Source organism: Aulostomus chinensis, chromosome 2, assembly GCF_037954235.1.
Source record: "Aulostomus chinensis isolate RoL2024-O1b breed Wild chromosome 2, RoL_Achi_v1.0, whole genome shotgun sequence".
Lineage (NCBI taxonomy): Eukaryota > Metazoa > Chordata > Actinopteri > Syngnathiformes > Aulostomidae > Aulostomus > Aulostomus chinensis.
Genome location: NC_141321.1, coordinates 21,836,427 through 21,861,054, shown reverse-complemented (window position 1 = coordinate 21,861,054; position 24,628 = coordinate 21,836,427). Strand labels below are relative to the sequence as shown.

Below are 24,628 nucleotides of genomic sequence, written 5' to 3'. Positions count from 1 at the left end.
GTATGTTTATCATTTATGCTCTTTATTTGAGAAGAAGTTGTATATTTGGCAATTTATTAACTCATTTTGAAGCTGAATCAAAAACTTGACATTGCTGAAATGATAGAACAAAAGAACTGTCAAACAGCCAAACTGATCACTCAAACTTATCTCAGCTAGCGAGGATGAGGATGATATGTTATGATGCTACAGAGTTTGTTTTTTCTAATGTTACAACCAATGTTGACCATTTCGCATTGAGTTAAAAAAAAAAAAAATCAGGAGGGTTTAACATGTACTGTCGGAATAACTGACTTGTAAAGTACAAGGACGTTAAGGCCTTTTTTATTTTTATGTAAACCGTTAAGATACATGTTGCAAAGAGAAAAGAAAATATTGAAGTTCAACATCCAAGGCTCGTCCAGATGCTAGCCCTGTATGAAGAATAACATACTGTAATATTCACAGAAAAGTATCAACTTTTCTAGCCTCCTATGTTTGAGGAATAGAAGTGAACCACAATGGCTGTAAAGAAATAAACTTAAAAGTCAGCCAGTGTTCTGTGCTGTTGGGGTACAACATATGCAGTGCAGTTTTGTAACGAAGTCAATGAAAAGAGCCTGCAAAAAAAATATGATTTCCCTCTTTGTCTATTCTATCCCCGATCAATTTTGCCATTATGTCCTTTATTCCTCACTTTTAGTATGTTGTTTGCAGTAAAGTGTGGCAACCCAGGTTGCCACCAGCCACAAAGATGCCAGAAGAGTCCCACTGAAGCACATCTCCCATTTCTGAGAATCTTGACTAATTCCAAAGCTCCCATTGAAAGTTAATAATCGTCCTCATCATCAGAATCCAATACCCTCCGTCTGTTGAACTGAAAAGTACACAGCATGTAAAAAAAATGAACGAGACAAGAGGACAAATTCAAAATCTTTGACATTTCTAAACTTACTGTGACAGTTGTCTTTTTCTCTGTTTGCTGACTGACTTTTTCGAGGATCTCGATCAGGCCAGACTCTGAAATCTGAAGGGAAAAATTACAACATTACATGACTGCGGTCTGTTCAGAAGGTTTGATGTGACAGTTCAGTTATTTTGATGTGGAGTTGTGTGAGACACTGATGCCCAGTTAACCATCAAAAGTACATAAGTCTCTTTACCTGCCCACTACACGTTTACAATTTTTGGAGCTCAGTATTCCCCCACACAGTGGCTAAAAAAATGTGATTTTGCTGGTACTCACACCACAGCAGCACTGACTGGACATCAGTGTCTCACACAACCCCTCATCAAAATAACTAAACTATCCCTTTAACCAATGTTGATCTCACCCAAGAGTTGATGAACCTTGTGATGGCAAACTTTGACTTATCTAAACAGACTTTCCATGTGTCAGTATCCTTTATTTTACAACTTAGTAACAGAAGAGGACACTGCTGTAACTCAGTTGTAGCAAAACTACAGAATATTGCTTTTACGTATTGATTATGAACACTATTTTGTCTCACCTTTCCTCCTAATGTTCCAAAACGAGCCATTTGAATGAGATAGTTCTCAACAGCGTTGGCCTTCTCGGGCTTCACTAAAGCAAGATTGCTCACTGAAAAGAGAAAATAATCCACAGTCAATACAATCCACCAATTGTACATCCCATCCATCCATCCATTTTCTATACCGCTTATCAGTTAAGAGTCGCGAGGGGTGGGGTCTATCCCAGCTGACATTGGGCGAGAGTCGGGGTTCACCCTGGACGGGTCGCCAGTCCGTCGCAGACCAATTGTACAATACAGTTTAAATAAACGGCATTTTCCCACAGCTCAGAAAACGAGTTCTTGAAATGCTTTCATGAATACGGTATGGTGCTGTTGTCGATAAGCTACAAAATTTTGATTTACGATGATCCCGTATTCAATAACTAGAACTTGCAGTGGCAGGCAGCAGGCCATGTCTAGTGTTTTTAAATTGATACTTATGTGTTAAGCACACACTTACATCTGGCACGTGCAGACTGGTCTAGAACTTGAGCCAACATGGAGTTTCTCATTTCTGTTTCTCTGTGATTAAAAAAGGGAAAAAAGACAAATACCAATTACAGTAAATAGTAGTAGTCAAGTATTTACATTCCAAGGTGAAGCCATCAGAACACAGGCTTTCCCTTACATCTACACTGATGGGTTTATAGTGAATACTTTCCATTACGTTACTTTCAACTGGATCCATGTACCTGTTGACAATCTTCATCATCACAAAATTTTGTAATCTTTCACTACATACATGTTTTTAATTTCAATGGCATAAACTAGGCAATATAAAGGAACTATGGAAAAACAGTTATATTCATAAAAATACCTTACCTTTTTTTGGCTTCTTCTCCCTGCTGATTATTTGAAGGATCCTGAAAAGGAAGGTTTAACAGCACCATCATGCCCAAGTTCTTATATCAGCAGACGTCTTTACACCAGCGAGTCCACCCCAAATCTCACATATTTATCAATAAAACTTTGTCTTTTAAATGTTTCTCGTGTCATAGGCTCATTTTGATGATTCGATGAAAACTACATTCCCTAGCAAATCTTAGCCAATGGTTAACCAAATGAGTGGCAAAATCTTATCTGCTAGCTAAACGTAAATAATGTCAGGCTCTGGAGACTACACTATGAACGACTTAAGAGTTCCAAAAATCCTTTCACAATCAATTACAGTGACAAACAAATTTACTGTTCTGCCTGGAAAGGAAGCTACATAATAATTGAAATACATCTGATTTTAACTGAGCTCAAATGCTCTCATCGGTCAAACAATGAGCTGAGAGGAAATAACGATGGTGTTTCCATCATTAACACTTAACCATAACGGGGCTACAGCTTCTCAGTCTTTCTTTCCATGATGTAGAAAAGCAGCATCTGAGTTAACGATAATGTCCTGGCTTCTCATGGCACTGACGATGAAGAACATGAAATAAAAAATTACCCAACTTAAAATAACTGTTGCCCAAAAGGTGCTTACTTTATTCAGCTAATGGTTGGACTTCAGTTGGACAATTTAGGTCAGTCCCCATCAGAGGGGGGCATTAGCTAGTAACTAGCTAGCTGTGGCAGTATTTTTTTCCTCCTTGCTAATGGTTACCTTGTTATAATTCATTGAAACTGAGCATAGTTGTCAAGATGAGCTATGAATATCCCACAAGTGACAGCTGAGCTACTGGTTTAGCAACACTTGCTAGCAGCATCATGAACTGGGCACCTCCTTTTACGGTGGACGCAAACACGTTTCCCCGCTACAACTTCATTCTTACCCCATGCTTTGCCTGAAGTTCCGCCATTCTTTGTCGCCTAATTGCTTCTAATTCGTCGTCTGCCATGGTGTAAAATCACTGTGTAACGTTAAACCACAAATATTGACAGAGGATGGTGTAGCTTCACACAAACTCGCATCAGGAGTAAGGCCCTGTCTAGCTCAAGGGAGTGTAATCAACACCGATAACTGATCTACCTCAGGCGAAAGCTATGGATCACCGATTCCGACTCATAAGGATTGGATGGTGGAAATAAACCTACCAAGAAGTAGTAAGTCATAACAATAGACGTGAACATGTTCATACGTGTGGAATAGCAGTGGGCTATTCTATCTTACACCAAACATCCCAATATTCCCGATTCTTTTCCTCTTTCGTATAAGAGGCCATTAATCGCTGTTCTGTTTATTTTTGTGTTTGAATTCTGAGATTGAAGAAACACAAATCTTCACATTATTAATTTAAATCCGTCTACACCGTTAATTTTTTTCTTTATGTCATGTGGGAAAAAAACATTTTTGGATTGTGACATAAAAAGACACTTGGCAGTGAACAAGTTGTATCATATTTAATGGTATTTTTACACATTTCTAAAATGAGTGTTGTCAACAGGCGTAAATGTGCGATATACCACTGTAAATTATGCAAGTAAGTATGAATATTTTTAGTTTTAAAGATGCCTAGGCTATTTAGTATAACAAAATTTAAAAGTAAGAAGCAATAAAATGGAGTTATATGACTAAGGTGCTGGTGTAACAGTTCAATTAGTGCATGGATGAATATTTCCGAGGGTGAAAAGGTCTGTTGGTCACCACGGACAGAGAGAGGTGGCCTCCTGTTGTTCATCTATGTGCTCTCTAGCTCCCTCTGTATGTGCTGTAAGAGAAGCGGCTCAGGAGCAGAGGAACATGGTACTTTTGATCGGCGTCATTTATTGTGAAGACAATCTGTAATAAAAACAAAAATATCCATGAACGTAATCAAAAATTACATACATGTAAACAGCGTCATAGATTAACCTGTGATTGGTATCAAAAATATCAATTTACAGTTTCACCGAGAGAAGGCTTTGGTTACTAAATGACGACATAGCATTTCACTTTATTTTGAACCATTTCTCACCTCAACATAAGGGTAAAAGGAGGTCTCTCCCATGCTCTCCCAGTACGGAGCAGTTTCAAATCGCATTTTATACACACCAGATACAAACAACTGTTTCGTGATGAGTCCTGGGCAACGGCCATCAGCATTGGTGGTTCTGTTGAGATAATATATATGTAAAAAAATTCTCTTTATGTAGAGCACTTGCAGCTCAAAAAGAAAAAAAAAAGTGCAATTACACATGAGAAAAATAGATCAAATTTTTATGAAAAAGGATAAATGTGTTTTGATGAATAACTGATGAATGCTGTCAATATTCCATCAGAGCTTCAACATGCATTTTCATTTTGGACTGAAGATATCCTGCCTCATTTCTGGGATTTTAAATTACATTTAAACACTATGGACAGGGTTTGTACCTTTGGGGTTCTTGTTCATATTTGGAGGTTTAAACACACATTAGAAACTTGTCACTTTTTATGGGTGTCCTTCTCCCTTGTCCGTCTGTTACTGTCTTGTCCTTATCAGTCCTCTCTTGAGAACGAGGCTCAGAGAGATCATGAAGTTAAAATACGATTTTCAAAAAGGAGTAATAGTTGTTTTGTTTGTTTTTTTTACACAGAATCTTTAAGTCATTTGCTGTCAAAGTGTGCTTTTAGAGGGTTTTTCTCAGTGAATTTTTCTAAAAGTCGAATGCAAAGAGGAACGTTAACTGCACCTCGTGAGAAGGTCTGCAAGACTTCTCTGTCAAATGAACTACTTTTAGTGCTAGAACGCCTTGTGAATTAGTCTTAGATCACATGTGGAACCAACATGTCCCTTCTTTTAAGGAACTTCTCCCAGCTCAACCAGTTTGGAACTACTTGTAGTGTTTTACCCATTGTTAATCAAACACCAGGCCAGAGTTGACGGGTCCTGTCGATGTAGGCTGATGGCCATGTTTGAACCGGGGACACCGTTTGCAGTATTCAGCACATGGGTGGTCAGAGGACTGGGTGAGCCTGCCATTGCCTCGACCTTCAAAACAAGCAAGCAAGATTCTAAATACGACACAATCATATCAGACAATGATATCAAAAATGTCACAGCCACTGTGTGAAAAACAGGATGTTGGTGTATTTCAATTTTAGTGCTTTGAGCGTCCTTCAAGAATATAAAATCAGCCATGAAAAGAGTGAAACTTCACTTGTGTAGGAGTGATGCAGTTATTTGAGAATGCAGAATTGAAATTTCAGGTGAAAATGCTTATTGAGGAAAATTATAGAATTTATTCCGCAATTTTCTTTAATTCAAAAACATTAAATTAAAAAGTAGCATGTTTAATCATGCGTTTTGGAATCTGGCATGTATAGGTAAAAGGAAAACACTGAATAGCTACAGTAGGCGTTAATAATGTGTAAGGAAGCCTCAAAATGTGAGACTAAGCTGGTTATGTCATATACATGCATTTTCCAAATTTGTTTGTTTGAAATAAAGACTTTGTCCGGTTGTAGTTTCTCTCACATAACTCACGTCATTGCTACAAAAGAGCATAGGTTTGCGATACAATAAATGTAAAGGATATATGCTTTTGCATTTAGATGTAAATAAATATTCTATCAAGAGTTGATGCTTACCTTCTGCTCAGGCAAAATGTGACTCTTGAGTTGCTGTAGCCTTTTTGCACTCATGTGCACTGATGAATTCAAACCAAAAGTGGGTCAGCAGTCTTCACCTAATAATGGAATTTTAAGGTTAATTTTAACAGCGCGCAGCTCTACATTCTGCCATTTTCAGCATGACACTTGGTGTTCAGGAGCTTATCTTTCTGTCAACAGAAGGCCTCTTGTGCAAGAGCTCTTTTACTCTCAGCCCTTTGGACTTGGTGTAAATGGTTGATCACATAAGATGGTTTTGAAGCTGTGGCAAATTAGGGATATTGTTGTTTTTTTTAATTATTTTTGTGTTGTTGGGCTCAGTGTCTGTTTGTTTGTTTTAAATGATTTTACAAAACTAAACCAAAAGTTTCGACAAGTTTAATCACAGTGGTGATTGCAACGAGCAATCCAGTGGATTTCCTCGCTGATGTACACCGCAGCAGTTGACACATGCAGACATATGATCACAAGACAATCAGGTGGTTTTACTAGTCTAATGTGGATTTCTGATCATATTATAATGAAGTTTTTTTTATTTCAATAGTAAATAATCTGTTTCAGCTACGGCAGCGCAGTGGTCAGCACTGTCGCCTCACAGTAAGAAGGTTCCGGGTTTGAGTCCCAGCACGGGATCTTTGTGTGTGGAGTCTGCATGTTCTCCCTGTTCCTGTGTGGGTTCTCTCTGGTACTCCAGCTTCCTCCCACAGTCCAAAGACATCAAGAGGGGACGAGGCTGATTGATACTCTAAATTGACCGTAGGTGTGACTGTGAGTGTGAATGGTTGTCTGTCTCTATGTGTTGGTCCTGCGATGGACTGGTGACCTGTCCAGGGTGAACCCTGCCTCTCACCTGAAGGAAGCTCTGATAGGCTCCAGCCCCCCATGACCCTTAACAGGATAAGTGGAAGAAAATAGATGGATGTTTCAGCTAACCTTAATGTCTGTTCATGCTTTTTAGAATGAACATCAAGCAGCATGAATCCCATTGTTAAAATGATTTCCCAGCTATGGACAACATTCTATTTCGGCTTATTAACTAACCACAAACATGTTGAACTTGGCAAATAAACAAACCAATATATTGTGTTATTTGTTATTATTATGTCCATGAATAGCTTCTGTCTTTTCCTCACTCATCTTCAGACTAAGTTGTTTTTTCAAACTGCTGCTTACAAAAAGAAAGGCTGGTGCCATTCTACAGAAATATTCTCAGTTTCTTTATCTATTCAACTTCCTCATGAAATCCAAGTTTTTGATTTTGCTGTCTGTCTGTTGATGTATGCTATTTTTCCATACAGGAGCCCTGGCATGAAGACATCAAGCTGAATTGAAGTTACAGTGCCACCTAGAGGTCACAAGGTGTAACCCTGAACAAAAATTTGGTTCGTATCCACTTTGTAAAATGGTAGATAAATGCAAAAATGACTCGATTCACCAACACCATCGGATGCAACTGGTTTGATAACATTTTGGAGGTCTAGAAGAGCTACACTATTAAGTTATGTATCCATAATCAAGTTAGCACATAGCTAATCAGAAGTAGCAGTCTAAGACAACATTATTTTGTGGTGCAGGTGCTCTGTCCGTGGAGAAGCTGGTTGGATCCTTTTGTGTGGGAGAATATCACACACACATGAGCTCCATTTCTGTGAAATGAAGTGAAGCTTACCTGGCAGCGCTGAGCTTCATGAGCACTGTGAGAACTGGTTTGACGAGAGCTTGAACGGAAGAGACGCTCATTTGCATACAAATATGATGCAATACAGCTTTCAGTGTCTCAACTCTGTGTGTTCCGGCTTAATGAAACAGACGCTCATGAGTTATATTCATAGTCAATATGAAAATACTTTTACTACTGTGACAATGAGTATTTCCACTTGGTTCATAAGAATGAAAACAAAAACATGTGCCACCATAGGAATTATAATAACACAACTGTTTTCTTAAAAAAAAAAAAAAACAGAACGACAAATAAGAAGTCCCTAAAAGCAAAATTGAAATCAGACAGCTTAACAATTACATTAAAGTTTACAATAATACACAATATTACACACTGACCTGGGCCTTTGCAACAACTTAGTACCAAATACATGGTGGAAGAGTGTTAACATTCCTCAAATTCTTTTGAAGTACTGGAAATAGTCCAGAAAGGTGTTACAAGTTGCTTGTCAGAGACTCACAACTAGAAGAATCACACACTGATGCACACAGAAAACAACCGCTCTCCGTCATGAATGACCACAATGTGAATATCTTGTCTCTTGATTTACTTTGAGTGTCTGATATCGTAAGTGTAGGGTTATGAAATGTGAGCAGAGTGTCACCAAAAAGCTCTCTTAAATGATTTAGCGGGTACAGATTTCTTTTTCAGAGAGAAATTCTTTTCATTCACACAATATTGCATTTGGGTCTCAAATGTGGAAATTACATTAACATGGTATCATTATTAACTTGGATTATTCCCGTTTCCATATTGTTGCTGCATTGCTCAATTAAGAAAAACTCTATAAACAACAATTTTGAATTTTTTGTGTCTTTCCTGGGAGAAAGGGTTTGAGATAAGAACCTCACAACTTTACATAAATTACAACATTTAATGTCATACTGTCAAATCCCAGCAGGAACCCTTTTGGCCGCCGACGTCCTACATGGTTGACTGTAGGTGAGGCGACGGGTGATCAAGATTTAATTACCATTTTAAACTGAGTGATGAATAAAGCTGGCACTCGTGTTTTGCTACGAACAAACAAACAAAAAAAATCCAACATCTTCCAAATGTCAACGTAAAAATCCACATGTTGAATTTTAGGTCTTTTGACTGATATTTTAAGGGTTTTGGTCCCATGTTGGATGTCCAGCTGATAAAAGTTATTTGAAGAACCCAAAGTATAAGCAGCTGTGGACTGTAGATATCTTTAAATCTGAAATATCAAAGATAAACCTGCAACATTTGGGAATAATTGTGATCATGCAAACAGTCTGGTGCAGCACAATAGGAAAGCACACTTACACTGCCTCAAATGTCTCTTGTAACTACTCTTTCAGTCCTGCCTATCACTCTGCTCTCAATGGCATGTATGAGTATTTGGAACATATAAACCATCTGATTGTTTTAATTAAATATTCACGGTCGCTGAAACCATGGTGCTGCCGTACAACTGGATGTACTGTGTAATTTGATATGTGTGTCCTCAGCGGCGCCTCTGACAGGGGTTGTTGGCTTGATGGTTGTTATTCTCTTCCTCGATGTTTGGCACTTGATCCACGTCCTCTACATCGTCTGCTTCTCAACCCTCATATTTCCTCTTCGAGGTCAGAGCTGTGATTGCTCATCTGTCACACACGGAACAGAGAGACGGAACAGGGACGCATCAGTGAGATCAAACAAAGACACAGTTCATGAAACTGCAAGCTCACAATGACTTAAGTTCAATTTCCTCATGCCAGTGCAAATGAAACATACCGTACTGCATGTCATTCAAGACCAAACGTTAACTCTAATAACTTACTGAATCTTATATTAGAAATCCTTGTAAGCAAGAACAGTTCAACAGCCTCAAAGAGGACTTGTTGCGGGCTAGTTTGATTATACTGTATCAAATTATAATTAATTGGTATGTGAGAGTATATAAGATAAAGAGGCATTGCTAATGCACTTCAAATCATTGACGACAGTGAGCACAGAGGCTTTTTTTACCGTGTGGTGGTCATCATCAGGCTCCCTCATGTCAGGGCTTTCCCTGTGGATTCGATGACGGGAGTTGGGTGGAGAGAGGGAGGAGAGGGAGTGCTCGGGGCTGCTGGCGGACAGCGCGTACGGCGAGCCAGCTGGACTACCCTCTCTCAGGGGAGACCCTACGAAACAAGCAAACATTGATGTACCACAATCCCAAAACACATCTTACACACAAATAACCCTTTTTGGCCCTTAAAGTAAGTCTTCCAGACAGGAAGCCATGTCTGATGGCTATTTATAAGTTTGCTACTGACATCTATTGTGTATCCTTGGAAAATTATAGCCTTTGCAAGCCTGCAAGGGTGAATGACAGTTACAGAGGTTACAATAATGGTCAGGAGGAAGGAGTTACAAATAGCCACCAGGCACAGCTTCCTGTTTGTAAGACTAAGTTGAGGAATAAAGTCCTTTAGCGTGTAAGAACAAACTTGTGCATAAGAGCCCTTAATAAGTGATGCCCACTGACTTTAGGACAACACTCTGGTGTGAAGGAAACTTCCTGCTTTTTGTGTTGGTCCAAATCTGAAGAAAATGTGTGTTTCCTGTCACCCTGAGACAAAAAAGCACCCGTTTCTGTGCTGCTGACTGGCATCAGATGTCAGGGAGAGTGGGGTTGAAAATGCTTCATCTATTTAGTCCTTTGGCTGTTACATATTTAGTTTGGTGGCTACGGGGTTCAAGGTTACAGCACTATCTGTCGTTTTAAACATTCATGTAGTTACAGGAGCTATAATGTTACAGAAAATCCTGCATAGGGACTGTATAGTGCATTCTAATTAAGAAGTAATTCAGTCAATTTCTTTCAAAAGCACGCGGATACAGACACTGCTCACTCGTTAGGCTGTTGCTTTTTTAGCGGATGCATCAAATGTGTTGTGTTTAAATGTCCACTGGGGGGCAGCAACAGCACCTCCCTCTTCAACTGCTCTTCTCCTCACTCTTCATTATTCCTGTATTTTAAGCTTCATCTGTCAGTTTCTTCAAGCACACTGTTTGCTAAGCACGCACATGCGCACGCACACGCACACACACACACACCTGATATGGTTTTTTTTTTTCTTCTTCTTCTTCAAATTCATGACTAGAGAGAAATATTTGATTTGTCAGGCAAAATCAGCAGCTTTGGCAGCTTGGTGACCCCCCCCCCCTTCCCCCCAAGCCTCCCCGCGGCACTGATCCTGAGTCATTTGAAATTGGGTCGTGGCTGGTAGAGCTAATAAAGCAGAAATCTGAGAGTAGCATTTCACTGGAGTCAGCCTTAAAATGTTTTTGATATGAGAATAGATTATCTATCATTTGATCTCACACCCAGCTGCCCCCAATGTCTTTCTGAATGAGCGCTCACCTTTGTGGTCACTCCGCTGTGTGTCCATCCTGTCAAGACTGTCGAGCAGCCCATCGATCTGTGTCTTTATCAGAGTCAGCTCCTTTTTAATCACCTGCAACTCCTCCATGCCCACTGCAGGGGCAGAGAAAGCAAGAAGGAAGGCAAGATTAAGACATAGCAGAGGGGGAAGCATCTTAAGAAAACGCTCTAAATGGATCAGCTCTGAATGGAAATGGACCCTATATGACAGAATCTATGGAAGAGTTTGAAATGCTGCTTACAACATGAATGTTTGCAGTATCTTTGATGCTATCAACATCTTGGGGACCATGTGCAGACTTTATTTGTATGTCAGATTTGCCATTCAAGCTTGAAGGCTTCATGCAACTCTGGAGAGAATGCAGCTTTTCTTGCCCCGTATTCATTTTCATGCCCGCATAACGTGATTTCAATAAACCACATGCAGCAAATTTTTAAGCAAAAAAAAAAAGATCAAATGATACCGTTTAAATAATTAAATGTATTTCATATCAAACAAGTCTTGTGCAATTCCTATTACTTACACTTAGCTGTGGTAGAACTAGTGGAGTGGGCTCTGGAGCTTTTGGAGTGGGTTCTGTCTCGGCTGCGTCTGTGCCTGGAGGAGTAGGATGAAGATCGGGCTCGCTTGGCAAGACTTGGTCCCAGGGGGAGCGGAGACAAGGATGCTGGCACACGCTGGTAGTCGTACATCCTAAAAATGTATTAGAAACAAATTTATGACAACTCATGTTAAACTGTAGCATGTTACTGAACTTGGAAGTGGGAGGTATTTTATCATGTGTTAGCTTTACATGTCTGAGACTGCTCACAAGACAGCCGAATGTTTTATGACAGGACTGGAAAACAAAACGTCTCGCCATTTCATGCTGCTGAATATCATAGAACTGGAACATAAATAGATTGCAGACAAGAAGACGGACTACAGCCGCTGCTGTTTCTATGTCTACTGACCTTTAAAAAATCACCGGTCAAATGTCTAACATCATTTAAAAGACACTGTTTTTCCCCAAACAACAAGATTCAATCCATAATCTTGATCTTTCAGCTCAAACGCAAGGGGCGGACAAATACTCAGGATGAAAAAAAAAACAAAAAAAAAAACGTCATCACTTTTAACTCACAAACAAAACACAAATGCGTGTTTTTGTTGAAAAGTGAACGCGCAGGTGAGGTTAGAAATCTTTCCAGGGCTTAAATAAAACCTTAGAACTTTTTAAACAAAAGAAGGGTTGATTCAAACAGTCTATTTTTCACCCATTTGTTCCTCTTTTACTTTTCTTTGAAAAAGAGTTAATGAAGAAGGTTGGAGTTCCACACTTGTAGAAATCTTTATTTAATTGAATACTGCCCCCTGGTAAGACAGTGACAGCTCTGCGTATGGTTTTACTGGCTAATTCTTTGACCAGAGATATTTATTTTATTTTAGACGAACCATTGTTTCTGTGTTAGTGGATCAAAACTCTGTAACAAAAGTCATGCTGAGTTTTGTTGAACAGAGAACAGAAACAGCAGCTCAAGTATATAAATATGAATATTTCTATTCTTTGTTCCTTTGTCTTCTTTCTATCCTGCATTTCTGCCTCTCTCTGTGTCTCTGTCTCTGTCTCTCTCTCCCCCGTCTCTTATGCTGGCATTGCCTCCTCCCTGTGGACAGCTCCATGTCTCTATCTGTCAGTGAATGTAATTGGTTCTGTCAGGGCCAATCAATAGCTCACCAGCAGGCTGGTAGTGCTGGTGACAGCGGGTGTATCGCAGTCAAACTCTGTAGTGGTTACTGAAACGTCACTGTGTCTTTGTGCTCATGTTTCAGTAGAAAAAGAGTTGATGTTGCATTTGAAATAGAGAATTATTTGACCCACTTGACCTCGACTCACTGACACCCAAGACCCGGTGAAAAGCAATTCAAATTGAACATAATTTTCCATTTATCATGATGCTATGTGAGAATAGCATAGTGACCCCCACCTGAACATGATGTGCACGTAGTTTTAGCAAAGCTAGAGGAGTAAAAAGTTCCTCTGCTGAAAATGGCGAGAAAACAACAGGGAGGAAGGCTGTCAGCTGCAAGGACTCAGTGTTATATAGACTCACTGATTGAGCTGTTAGACAGGCACACCAAGCTCGGTTTCCCGAGAAGTCTTTTTCTCTTGTTTGAAGTCTCTCTGCTTGATAGAGAGATTTCTGAACTTAACCGAAATCCTGCAGTACACACACACACACACACACACACACACACACACACACACACACACACACACACACACACACACACACACACACACACAAACGACTACTGTATGTCTCATGAAGATGAAGTATATTAGGCCACCATAAGTGTGTGAGATTAGAGGCTTTGAACATTGTCCGCGTAGAGAGACACAGAGAGCAAAGACGTACGTGAGTTTAAAGTCCTTTGGAGCAGTTTGCAGGGGCACATAGACAATGTGTTGTTACACCGGCTTTCAAGTGTCATCTCAGAGAATGGAAGCTCAGACAGTGAGAGAGGATTACAGAAAAGTGTTTGTCTCTGAGGATTAGACCCCACGCGGAAAGCAGCTTTGTCAGCTCCAGCTCTTATCTTTCTGTTGAAAGACACTTTTCTTTCGTGTTCGCACAAGAGGACGGTGGACAATAACAGTCATTTCTCTCTCTCACCCATCCATGTGCACAAACAACGGACCCCAAAAGGGAAATGCACACACACATACAGTCCCCACACGCCCATTGGCAAACACGTGTAAATATAAATATGCATTCTCTCTCTCTCTCACACACACACACACACACACACACACACACACACACACACACAGGTGCCATGCCAGCAGCATGGGGAATAACCATGCAGTGTTTTAAAACAAATTGAAAATCATTGGTGAGTGTTCTCCCCTGAGAACAGACAGAAAAATGCAGAGCAAGGAAAACCAAATTAAAAAAAAAACAGCTACAAAGGAAATATGACAGTTAATACTCAGAGCAGCAGAGCATTAATATGTGTGAGAAAGGCAAAGTGTGTGTGTGTTTATGAGTGAGGCCTGGGGGATGTAAGAAGGTCCCCAAGCAATTTCAGTGGCAGACCAATAATACAGAGCCGCTCAGTCTGCCGAGCTGCCTCATTTACATAACTAGACTACATTCTCAGGTAACATGGAAAACTCTGTAAAGGAACGGCCAAAGTCATACCAAACACAAGAAGTCCACTTTAACTGCTTTTAACTCAAAATAAGAATCATTTGTATTCAATCTGCTTTGATGGAGACCACAGACAGATGGAAAATTGAAGTTATAGTCATGTAGTGTAATCCAGTACAGTATAATTCAGCAAATTTCCTCCTATGATCCGTTTGCTGTCCATTCTGTGTGTGTGCTGCTGAACTAAATCTGTTGATACACAGCTCTGGCTCTGTGAATGGGAAACAAAGTGGCACAGATCATGCTGCATAACACTACACTATTCCAGCCAATCTGCCACAATCAGCAACAGGGAGCGTCTGTGGTTTCTCTCCCTCTTCCACATCCTCTCCACTAATGAAATGTAAACAACATTCTATTGCCATGCCAGCGTCTGCAATGACAGACCTCACATTCTTTTCCTGAACTGTACGTCTTGGCTTGCGTAATCTTACTCCGCATGACCACGATAGCAAACGGATGCAGTGGCTTGATGCCTGAATAGTTCTCCATTACTGTTTGTGTTGACTTTATTTTCTTTTCTGTAAAGTTGAAGCGTGTTTAGCCTACAACTACCATGACCTCCGAGGAATCAGTCACCTCATGTTTGATTGCGACCAGATATGGGAGAGACATTTAGACTGAGATGGCTACTACCTCAGATGAGAGGCACCAACTGTGGCAATTCAAGTGGAAGCACTGGTGGAGAAAGTAGGGCCTGCCGGGAACATGACCGACCGGGGACGAACAGAACTGCTGCAAGCTGCAAGCAGACTGCGCGCACGCACACACACACACACACACACACACACACACACACACACACACACACACAAGAAGGACTACTAACTGAATTCTCTACCATGTGTTATGCCCATATGTCATCACTATTTTATTGCTACTAATGGTACATTTGGATGCTTGACCTTGAGAACACTTTCAGTTTTTAAACTATTATTTTGTGATTCAGGAAGTGTCAGCATGGTCTGTTGTGATGTCCATTTGTATTCTGTATTTCGCTGTTTCTAACAACAATGTTATCAAGTGGTATTGCGTCATATTTCTCTTTTTGTTAGCATTGTTGGTGTTGTTGCCAAGATGATGCACATCCATTACTTTGTGGGGCAGAGCTTATGAGCTCTAACGAGAGCCTCTTGTTTGGCTCTTCAAGTATCCATAAGCTTTCTGACAACTGAATCTACCTTTAGCCTCAGATGACCTTTGACCTCTGGAAACAGCATTATTTGTTATGTTTCTTCACTCCATTATTCAAGTTCTGTTAATAACTGAGAATTAAAATTGAAAAGATAATTGATACCAGGCCTTGGTGTTAAATGAATGATTTAATAGCTTTGCTAGTAGAGTGAATCTTATGCTATGGCCTTCACAGTGAACACAGATGGTGTGGTGCAGTGCTCTCAACCATTATCATCAAAACACAAAGCAAGGGAATATTGTTTGGAAGGATGGTGTTTATCTCTCTGCCACACCTCCTGAGCACCTTTCAACAGTGCACCAAGACACGTGATCGTGCCATCACACATATTTAGGGTCATTTTTGATTTCTTCATGCAAGAAAAGCTTGATATATTGACCGTAAAATTCAAGAAGAGCTCCTCACTTTAGCTGCAGCATTTAAAAACGATTGAAGTCTGTTTGAGCTAAGAAAACTGAGAATGGAGTAAAAATGCCTTTAATGCCAAATAGAACTGTGTAGCAAAGATCAGCAAAGGAAACATATATTTTTGAGCGCGTGCGCGTTTGTGTGCGCAATCATAGTTATTGAGTGGTAAAAGGTGGGTGAGACAGCTTTGTGACAGACAACAACAGAGAGCAGACTATAAGAGACAGCAGGGGTGAGGAATCTGCCTTTGCCTCCTCCTGTAGCCTCCGCTAACACACAGACAAGCAATAAGGAGTGTGACCCGCCATGCGTGTAACTCTCTGACACTACCTGTCATAGTAGTCCTCATGATAGCTGTCATAGTCCAGGTCGAACTCGGTTCTGCAGGAGAGGTGACAGAGAGGGAGGGGGGGGAGGGGATTGGTGGTTAGTAAAGTATTCGTCAAAAACTACAAGATTTGCTTTCAGCGTGCAAATATGTGTGTGTATGAGTCACGACAGAGTTACAGGGTACAATCACTTCATCTGGAAAGAATATAGTGTTCATGGTCTCTAGCCAACTGGAAAAAGACATTGGATTTGTTCAGCTGCAGCATCCAAGGTGGAAAATCTATAAAAATGGTTCTTGAAAGTGTAGCGCCGAGTGAACACAACTCCACGTGTGAGCTGTGAGGCAGAGACAGAGAGAGAAAAGGGACATTAAACTTGATCGAGATCATATTGTGGTGTGTTAGACCTTAGCATTTCTCCCTAATCCCAGCACAGTGCTGCTAAGGTTGCTAACACTCTTCATCTGGAGTTTGAACTAGTCTCTCTTTCCATTTATCTCATCCTCTATCCATAATTCACTGTTCTTTCTGGTTCAGGTTTAGGGTTTATTTATATTTTAGTAAGTAAGTGAAGAGATAGTAAAAAGTGGGTTTTCTGGATGTGCATTCGAGGCCTCTCAATCACAGCAGATTTCTTAGAAGCAGTATCTCTCAAACCTTCTTGGAAGATGCTTTGAAACTCCTGATTACTTTTTCTTTATCAGAAAATGGAGCGTCATATCCAATTGAATTTTCTTTTATTTCTTCCCAGAGCTGACAGTCACTTCATAACTGACAGTGTGGAGGTGAGTACTCATTATATCATACCCTTTCTACAGAACAGTGACAGCTTAATATCATTTAATCAGAAGAGTATTGAAATAAGTTGGCAAATATAAATGTTTTGGTTCAAGAATATTCATATTTTTGAGAAACTAACACTGCCATCTGCCTAACTGTACCTCAGGGAGGCAGTGAAGCTCCTGGTTGTTGACGTGCGGCTCAACAAAAAAGAAAAGATATGTGATAGATGACTGGAACTCACAGGTCGTCTTAAAAAGTCTTTATTTGGTGCAAGAATTCCCCGACACGCAGTCCCCTTCAGAGTGATATGCAGTATGTCAGGAGGAACTGGTATAGGCTTTCAAATGTGAAACCATCTCAGGTTCTGTGTGTGTGTGTGTGTGTTAACCTGTTTTAATGTGGACCTTAATTATGTTGCAGTGTTACTCTCACACCAGCTGGTTTTCTACCAGCAACTGCAAAATAATTTATAAGTGCTAATGTCTGAGTGGCAAACTTTCCAAAAAACACAACTAAACCAGCAAAGCCTCACTTGTAGGCCGCCCTCTGTTATTCTTAAACAAATGTAGGCGATGTAGTTATTTCACGTTATTTCGCTGTTTTTGTCAGACTGTTGGCATTTCTGATTATAGTATACCATCTCCTTTAATATCCTTTACGCCTAGATGCAAAGAAACAGAGGAGAAACAGAAACAGTAGCTCCACCGGCCCCAAGTGTGCAAAGCTTTCTGCTCTCCAAGTGAATTCAGCCTGGAGTGAGACAGAAAATAACAGCTATTCACCAGAGTCTCCACTGAGGGGGAACTAAGCTGCTGTTCACTCTGCTTGTTTCTTTTCCGTGCCGTTCACTGCATGGTTTACCTTCCAAAGTGCAGAAATGGCCTGTTGTTTTCTGTTTTACCACCCATCAGGCCTCTGTGGCCGACACAGCCCGTATCATCGGTTAGAGGAGAAGTATAACCCCCCCCCCCTTTATTTCTGTTGCATTGTCTGCTGTATTCCATCGGCTTTGTACTTGCATGTAAATTCTGTTTCAATACAAATCTTTTTTTTTTTTACAAACGAACTATGATTTTTGTTTTGAAATGACAAATTGACGTTACAATAATTGTGTTTTTTTAATCTATTGCAGGTAGTTCTACATCATTACATAATATGATTGTTAGCCATGTCACAGTCACAAAATTCACTTGTTTTCAGCCGTTTATGCATTCCGAGACTATTGAATATTCATTAGCATTTTTGTTTTTTGCCATTAGTATTTTATTGATTGTTCTCTGTAGCACATTACATAGTGAACACAACAAGGAAAAAAAAAGGGAAAAAATCAGGACACTATGTCTTGATTTGTAAAGATCCCATCGCTAATTTACATTTTCATGTTACAGTTTCTCCTAACACTCTTCAGTATAACACACTGATTCCATATGGTTGGATAACATCATCTATTTAAAATGCAAAACAACAACTTATGCACTTGGTTCCAAAATGATGAGTGAATTCTTTTGGAAAAATGAAGAAATGCTCCTCAATCTCCAACTCCAGCAACAGCCATGGTGGAAATTAAAGCTATGAGAAATTATGTGAATAAGCGGCTGTATATTTCTCTTCCTAAGCGTGTACACGAAGGCAAGATGGAGAGAAAATAAACTGTTGTGGTCCTGCTTGTGATTTTGAAGGTCGAAATTCAGATGGATACTTGTGGCACCATCATAGATTATCGATGAACGCTCAACAATTCACATCTCAATAACATAGCAAACCATCTATTGTTCATTATTTGAATGATTAGAATTCAATCCAGCAGTTATGATAAGTTAATCATATCATTACTGGTTCAACCAGTGACTGTTTCATAAGAAATATTTAATGATTCATAATTTACTTGATGATGGCTAATAAAACATGTCACTGGGCTACCGTCATGATAGGATGTAAACAAGTATTTTCATGAGAGTCACTGCAGGGAAATTTGTGACAAACACAGCACATGTGGACTCTAATTACCTTCCAATTGAGTGACCGAGGGCCTGTGTGGGTTTTTGTGTGTATGGCTGTGTGTGTGTGTGTGTGTGTGTGAAAGAAGGGGGGAGAGAGAGAGAGAAAGAGAGAGAGAGAAAGAGAGAGAGAGAGAGAGAGAGAGAGAGAGAGACAGATGGACGAAGGGTCACTAAAGGCTAATTAATTTCTTTTCATAATTTTTCAAATGCCAAAGCAATCCATTAGACATGGCTGGCTATAAATCATCCCTGCCTCAGCGTGTGTGTGCATGTGTAAGACGAGCTGCTTTTTGTGAACAAAGCATCCCAGAGTTTTCCACCAACGTTCACACTCACCAACAGCACAGAATCCCCATTTTACAGCAGCTGAATATAAGAGGAACCTGAAAGATATGTGTGTATGTGTGTGTGTGTGTGAGATACGATACTTGAATTGTAATGCAATTGGTTTGAGCCCTGACAGATGTAATTTAAATCTGACTGACAATAAATCAATGTGACATTTAATATGTTGCTAGTTTTCCGTTGTATTACCACAACTTTGGTGCTCACGATTGTCTTGCACTGCCTATTTGTGCAGTGATCAGACCGGATGAGTAAATGAATACGGGGAGTAATTGAATGTGTTCAAATGACGACATAATAAGGAAAAAGTAACCACAAGAGTGGCAAAAAATATGGCAAAATCAGTTAAGATGCAGTGCGCTGAAGGACCTGCAGTTTGGATCTGAATTTTCTATGAGGTTATGATGATGGACCGCACTGCAATATAAAATCCTGCTGCTTACAGTAGGTTTTTAAGAATGGAAAATATGATAATTCATTTTTATGATGAGAACTCTGGATTACAGTTCACCTGCTGCAATGTTTTATTTGTACTTGCTGATCCGCACACATCCGCTTTTACCGTTGGTGATGCACTGTCAACGAGATCCAACATAATCTTAATAATTATGTTGGATCTCCTCCAGTGACCTGTTTTACTGCCTTGAACGAATGACTAAGAAGCATGAGAGGTCCTTCACCTAATGCAAATATAAATCAATCCCCATCAGAAAACAAAGCATTTGCAATGAAATGCAATAACTTGATTTAACTCAAAATTTTATTCACAGAATAAACTTCGCAAGAGGTATTTTGATTGATATCAAGTTGTTGTTATTCCGCTTCATTCATTTCCGATATACTTCAGAATTTAAGAGTAAAAACATTGTTGTTAACCCCATACACTAGCTGTGCGAACCCCCCCACAAATATCAAACACAGTCTAAGATGAAAACATACCACCTTCATGTTGCTGTTACTGGGCAGGTTACTCACACTTACTGAATAATATCATAATTAGTAGCCATTTTGTTTCAGTACAAAAAGTTGAGCATTTGTCGCCTGCTTGATAACGTCACTGGTTGAATGCTGCAGTAACAAACCTCGCTAATCCCCCAACAGCAGAGGAAGAACCACATAAGATCACTTAAACAATTTCAGGGACGATTATTCATTTGTAAGCTAATAAAATGACTAATTGAACAAAATCAATGACACGGAATAAAAGGCTATCATCAGCGTAGAGGTGTATTCGAAAATCATGCATGGAGGAGAATGTGTCCTTTACATAATTGGTGTCCTTTATATAATCGGTGAACAGCACAACACGCTGAATTAAGGGAATGTCAAAAGTCAAGAATCTGCACAATCTCACACACTGATATCTGTGTGATAATATCTCTCAGACTCAGTCTCATCATGTTTGAAAAAAATCCACCAATTTAAAAGCAACAGGCTTCTTAAATCGGTTTGTTCGGAAATTTCCCAGCAGGCAACATGGTAAACGGTTTAAAACTCATGCTCGTTCCTGCAGTCCGAGTAACGCCGTAAAATATAATCATATGAGTCTGTACAATACCATATCTAAACATTACAAGTTAACAGACTAAGATTCAGAGTCATACTCAACTTTGTCCACACATGCTAGAAAATGTGGGTTTTTTTCATCGAAAGAATGATTTTAAGATAAAACATAATGCAGTTAACTGTGATTATTTATATATTTTTTTCAACCAAGGGGCTCAACTCGAGCTGCTCCGTGACTCTGACACTCTCCGAACAAAGGGTTAGGGTTACAAAGCACTGAGAGCTCGTCACGTCAGCTCTGGCTTTTTTCCATTAGCTACCAGAGGATTTTACATGTAAATATATAATTCTTCTAATTACTTTGCAAGGACAGGACAAAATACCTGATTGCATGCCTAAATTGTTTGAATTTGTGTCCAAACACAAGAGGCAGATTGAGGGAGAGTAGAATTTTAAACAAATTCAATGGACAGTTTACATCTCAAGACTCCTTTATATTCCCTCAAAACTTCTATTTATTTTGCACTGGGCTAAAATAAGCTAAAAAAAAAATGTGTGACCTGAGTACACACTTAAAAAAAGTAGTAACACAGGTGAAGTCCCCAAATAAAATGTTCTATTACCAATGTCCAGTATACAGTGTGCAGACAGCCTTGCTTCTTGCACTCTGCAAACATGATAAATAAGAAGGAGCAGTAAATGTTGTGAGTGTGATGGGTTGGAAGGAAGAAATAAACATCGCAGGACTGAACAGACCAACAAAGGACTGGCACCTACAAACCTTCTCGTTTCCAGAGCTGTTTCATTGCTTTAAATTCTCCGTTGGGACTCGGAGAACTCTGTATTTGAAATGCAAAGGTAAAGGTCAGAAGTGGTTGTAATACTGTGCTGGTCAAACAAATGTCTTGTAAAACAGGCTGCAAATCCAACTGATGAAAGCACGGAAAAAGCAACATGAATAAAAGATGATAAAATGTCCCTGTACGGAAGCCAAGAATGGCTGGGATTGTAATTATTATTTAAATGCTCTTATCTCAAGATCACGTTAATTATTGCATTATCTTGAGATAACAACGCAAATTTTCTCATGCAAGTAGGTTAATTTATCTCGCCGTCTCTGAGATCAAGACATTAATTAACCTGTTATCACAAGAAAATCAAATGTCACTTCCTCCACACTTAAAAAGCTATTACTGTTGATCGGAGATCAAAAGTGCCATGCCAGCATGCTGAGATGGCCGCTTGAAAACTGAAGCAGTTGTTTTAAGATGAAGCCCTCAGTACAAGGAGTAGCCATCAAATTAAACTTCACTCAACGTCTGACATGAGCAGGAATTGCACTGTGTCACTCGGTTAGAGAAAATATTCAGATCAATCCTTCTCACTTCAGGAGCAGACAGGTTAGTGTTCAGAGGTGAAAACTCGCTGACAGCTGGTCAAAGCAACCAGGCACTCGTGATTAACTCGATATCTAGAAAGAGAGAAAACAAGCCATTTTCTGGTGATAACTGAAGTCACTATCTCAAGAAAATCTGCCTTTTTGTTGTTGAGCTAATGAGATGATTAACCTGTTATGAGAAAACAAGCATAATAACCTTAAATGATAATTAACTTGTTATCTCAAGATAACTGCATTAAAAATAATTAGTTATGGCCCCGCTACACCTCCACATCCCGCACAAAAATGAAGTTCACTCATAATGTGAATTGAAAATTTGTAGTTTTTTTTTTTCTTTTCTAAAATCCAACTTTCTCGCCCTCCTGCCTACAACCAGCCTGACCTTAGGTTCACAACTGAAATCCTGCTCAACCTCAAAAAAACACCTAAAGTGTATTGCAAATCAGTGTTGGAGCTGCAAAGCGGAGATTTCCTCATCATTCCTCATTTTTTTCAGCGAAAAAAATTGTTTTGTGTGTCACGATAAAACTCGTTCGAATCAGCGAACATAAAATGGTGATATCGTTTGAAACATGCACCGAATGAGTTCAGTCCTCTTGAGTTTTTCCTGAATGAAGCTAAGCAATTCATATTTCACTTGACTCCTTTAAAAAAAACAAAAAAAAAAAATCAAAAAAACCCTACTTTTTATACTTGTATGTATTCATTGTGACTATAGATCTTAGCAATAAATACTTTTCTGAAACCTCCTCTAAAAAGGAGTTTATTTGTAAAGGGCAGTGAAACAGAGGAGATATAATATACTGTGCTTAACCTAGAAATGGATGAAAATTTTGTTGTTGCTCAAATTGAATTGTGTTTCGACTTCAGGAACATGTTTCTACACACTGTATAATCAGCGCACTCAAGTGAGCCAAGTATTTTCCTCTGCTTTTATCTTCACTGGGACTGGAAAACTCCTGCAGCTAAAAAAACACAGAGTGTAACACGGCCTCCTACCAAGTGTCATGGTGAAATTTAACCGAGCAGAATAATCAAGAGAGAACATATTGGAATACAACCTGCACCTACACAGAGAAACTGACAGCAGCATGTAGTCAAGAAGAAATTAGATTACGGTGTGTAAAAACAGTACAGAGGGATTGTTTTCTTTCCCTTTGCTAAAAAAAAAACAACAAAAAACAGAAAAACATTTGTTGTCATGGATTGACAATTAAAGAGAGAGAAAGAGAAGAAAATGAGCCCACGCTGGATGTTGAGGTTGAGTGTGATGGAGACTAGAGCAGAGCGGCTTTGATGGGGAGGAGGGGAAGATGAAGGGAACGCTGGCAGCTCATTCTCCCTCTCCCACAATTTCTAGGTATCCTCTCCCCTTTCATTTAATCACAGACACTTTTCTCTCTCCATTTCCCTCACATTCATCTTTTCATACACAGCCCGGTAAAAATGAAAGTCAGCGATACTTCGTGCAGAAGAGACATCTACAAAATTGTATTTTATTACAAAATTACATATACAATGCATATTATTTCTACATGTGATTCTAAGCCCTTTATTATTTCCTGAGAATGTTCTTAAACATTCAGGGAACACACACACACACACACACACAATTTAATCAATCAGGTGTTCAGGATAGCAGCTGATCAATAACACAGCGCCATGTAATCTGCTTCTTGATGTCCATTACTGCTTGGCTCACCGGTCTGCATCATTTAGACAAACTGAACGTGGCACAAGTGGTGATTTACAGCTCGCGGCCTGAGCATAAGAGGTACTAGAGTAATGGCGAGCTGAGGAGCTCATAAACGTGTGTTGTAAGTACATCAAGGCTAGATTAAGAGCAGTTTATCCAGTCTGAGGGACAGATGTGCAGAGGTGAGGGCTATATTTCAGATAGCAGTCGTCTTTCCTGGTTTTCGTCCGACAGTCCTCTAGGGTTCGAGTGCAAACATAACATCAGAATTAGGAAAGCTCTAGGAGAACATATAGTAGATATAAGATAACTGTAGGGAAACTCAATTAAAAAAAAAAATCATTAAAAGTGAGAGATTTTATTTCCTCTTTGACTTGTCGACACGACCTGTACACTTGAAGCTCCGGGTCTATTCGGCGACAGTAAACACACACTCAAGTGGCAGGAAGAGGCAGGACCACCTTGCCAAAACACCTCAAACACAAGTGGATAAAGTGAAGCGGACAGACAGAGCAAGGAAGGATGAGTGGAGCATTTGTCAAAGAGACAAGGAGGATGAGGACAGAGAGAGGAATGAGTCAGATTCTCCCACAGCTGTCAGGGTGTGGACATTCCTGACTGATACAGTGAGCTCGTAGGATCAGCCTGGCAGGGA

The 24,628-nt window shown here is 39.7% G+C and overlaps 3 protein-coding genes across 6 annotated transcripts in view; all 3 read right to left on the bottom strand.

The window, feature by feature from the left end:
* Positions 1-245: 245 nt before the first annotated feature.
* pdcd5 (programmed cell death 5) lies at positions 246-3,466 on the bottom strand. 2 transcript variants are annotated; one of them, XM_086184924.1, is made up of 6 exons: positions 3,278-3,466; positions 2,337-2,377; positions 1,975-2,036; positions 1,491-1,582; positions 935-1,006; positions 246-856 (listed from the first exon to the last, which is right to left on the bottom strand). In XM_086184924.1, the coding sequence occupies exons 1-6, from the start codon at positions 3,341-3,343 to the stop codon at positions 809-811; spliced, it is 381 nt and encodes a 126-aa protein (XP_086041050.1). In that variant the 5' UTR covers positions 3,344-3,466; the 3' UTR covers positions 246-808. The 2 variants fall into 2 exon arrangements, with proteins under 2 accessions (XP_086041050.1, XP_086041051.1); XM_086184925.1 differs by lacking the exon at positions 3,278-3,466 and adding an exon at positions 2,831-2,933.
* Positions 3,467-3,807: 341 nt separating this feature from the next.
* uraha (urate (5-hydroxyiso-) hydrolase a) lies at positions 3,808-7,813 on the bottom strand. Of its 2 annotated transcripts, XM_086184920.1 has the most exons (6): positions 7,685-7,727; positions 6,866-6,903; positions 5,995-6,092; positions 5,256-5,395; positions 4,400-4,535; positions 3,808-4,224 (listed from the first exon to the last, which is right to left on the bottom strand). In XM_086184920.1, exons 3-6 carry the CDS (start codon positions 6,046-6,048, stop codon positions 4,135-4,137), a joined length of 420 nt encoding a protein of 139 aa, XP_086041046.1. In that variant the 5' UTR covers positions 6,049-6,092; positions 6,866-6,903; positions 7,685-7,727; the 3' UTR covers positions 3,808-4,134. The 2 variants fall into 2 exon arrangements, with proteins under 2 accessions (XP_086041046.1, XP_086041039.1); XM_086184913.1 differs by lacking the exon at positions 6,866-6,903 and having other exon boundaries at positions 7,685-7,813.
* A 70-nt stretch (positions 7,814-7,883) lies between these two features.
* Positions 7,884-24,628, bottom strand: part of LOC147269433 (uncharacterized) — a 36,244-nt gene continuing 19,499 nt past the window's right edge. The window contains exons 3-7 of one of the 2 annotated variants that reach the window (XM_086184870.1): positions 16,246-16,296; positions 11,642-11,811; positions 11,097-11,210; positions 9,713-9,870; positions 7,889-9,348 (exon numbers count right to left, since the gene is read on the bottom strand). In XM_086184870.1, coding sequence (XP_086040996.1) covers positions 9,310-9,348; positions 9,713-9,870; positions 11,097-11,210; positions 11,642-11,811; positions 16,246-16,296 — 532 coding nt within the window. In that variant the 3' untranslated portion in view covers positions 7,889-9,309. Of the gene's footprint in view, positions 9,349-9,712; positions 9,871-11,096; positions 11,211-11,641; positions 11,812-16,245; positions 16,297-24,628 lie in introns of both variants that reach the window. The other variant, XM_086184877.1, reaches the window with a different exon arrangement.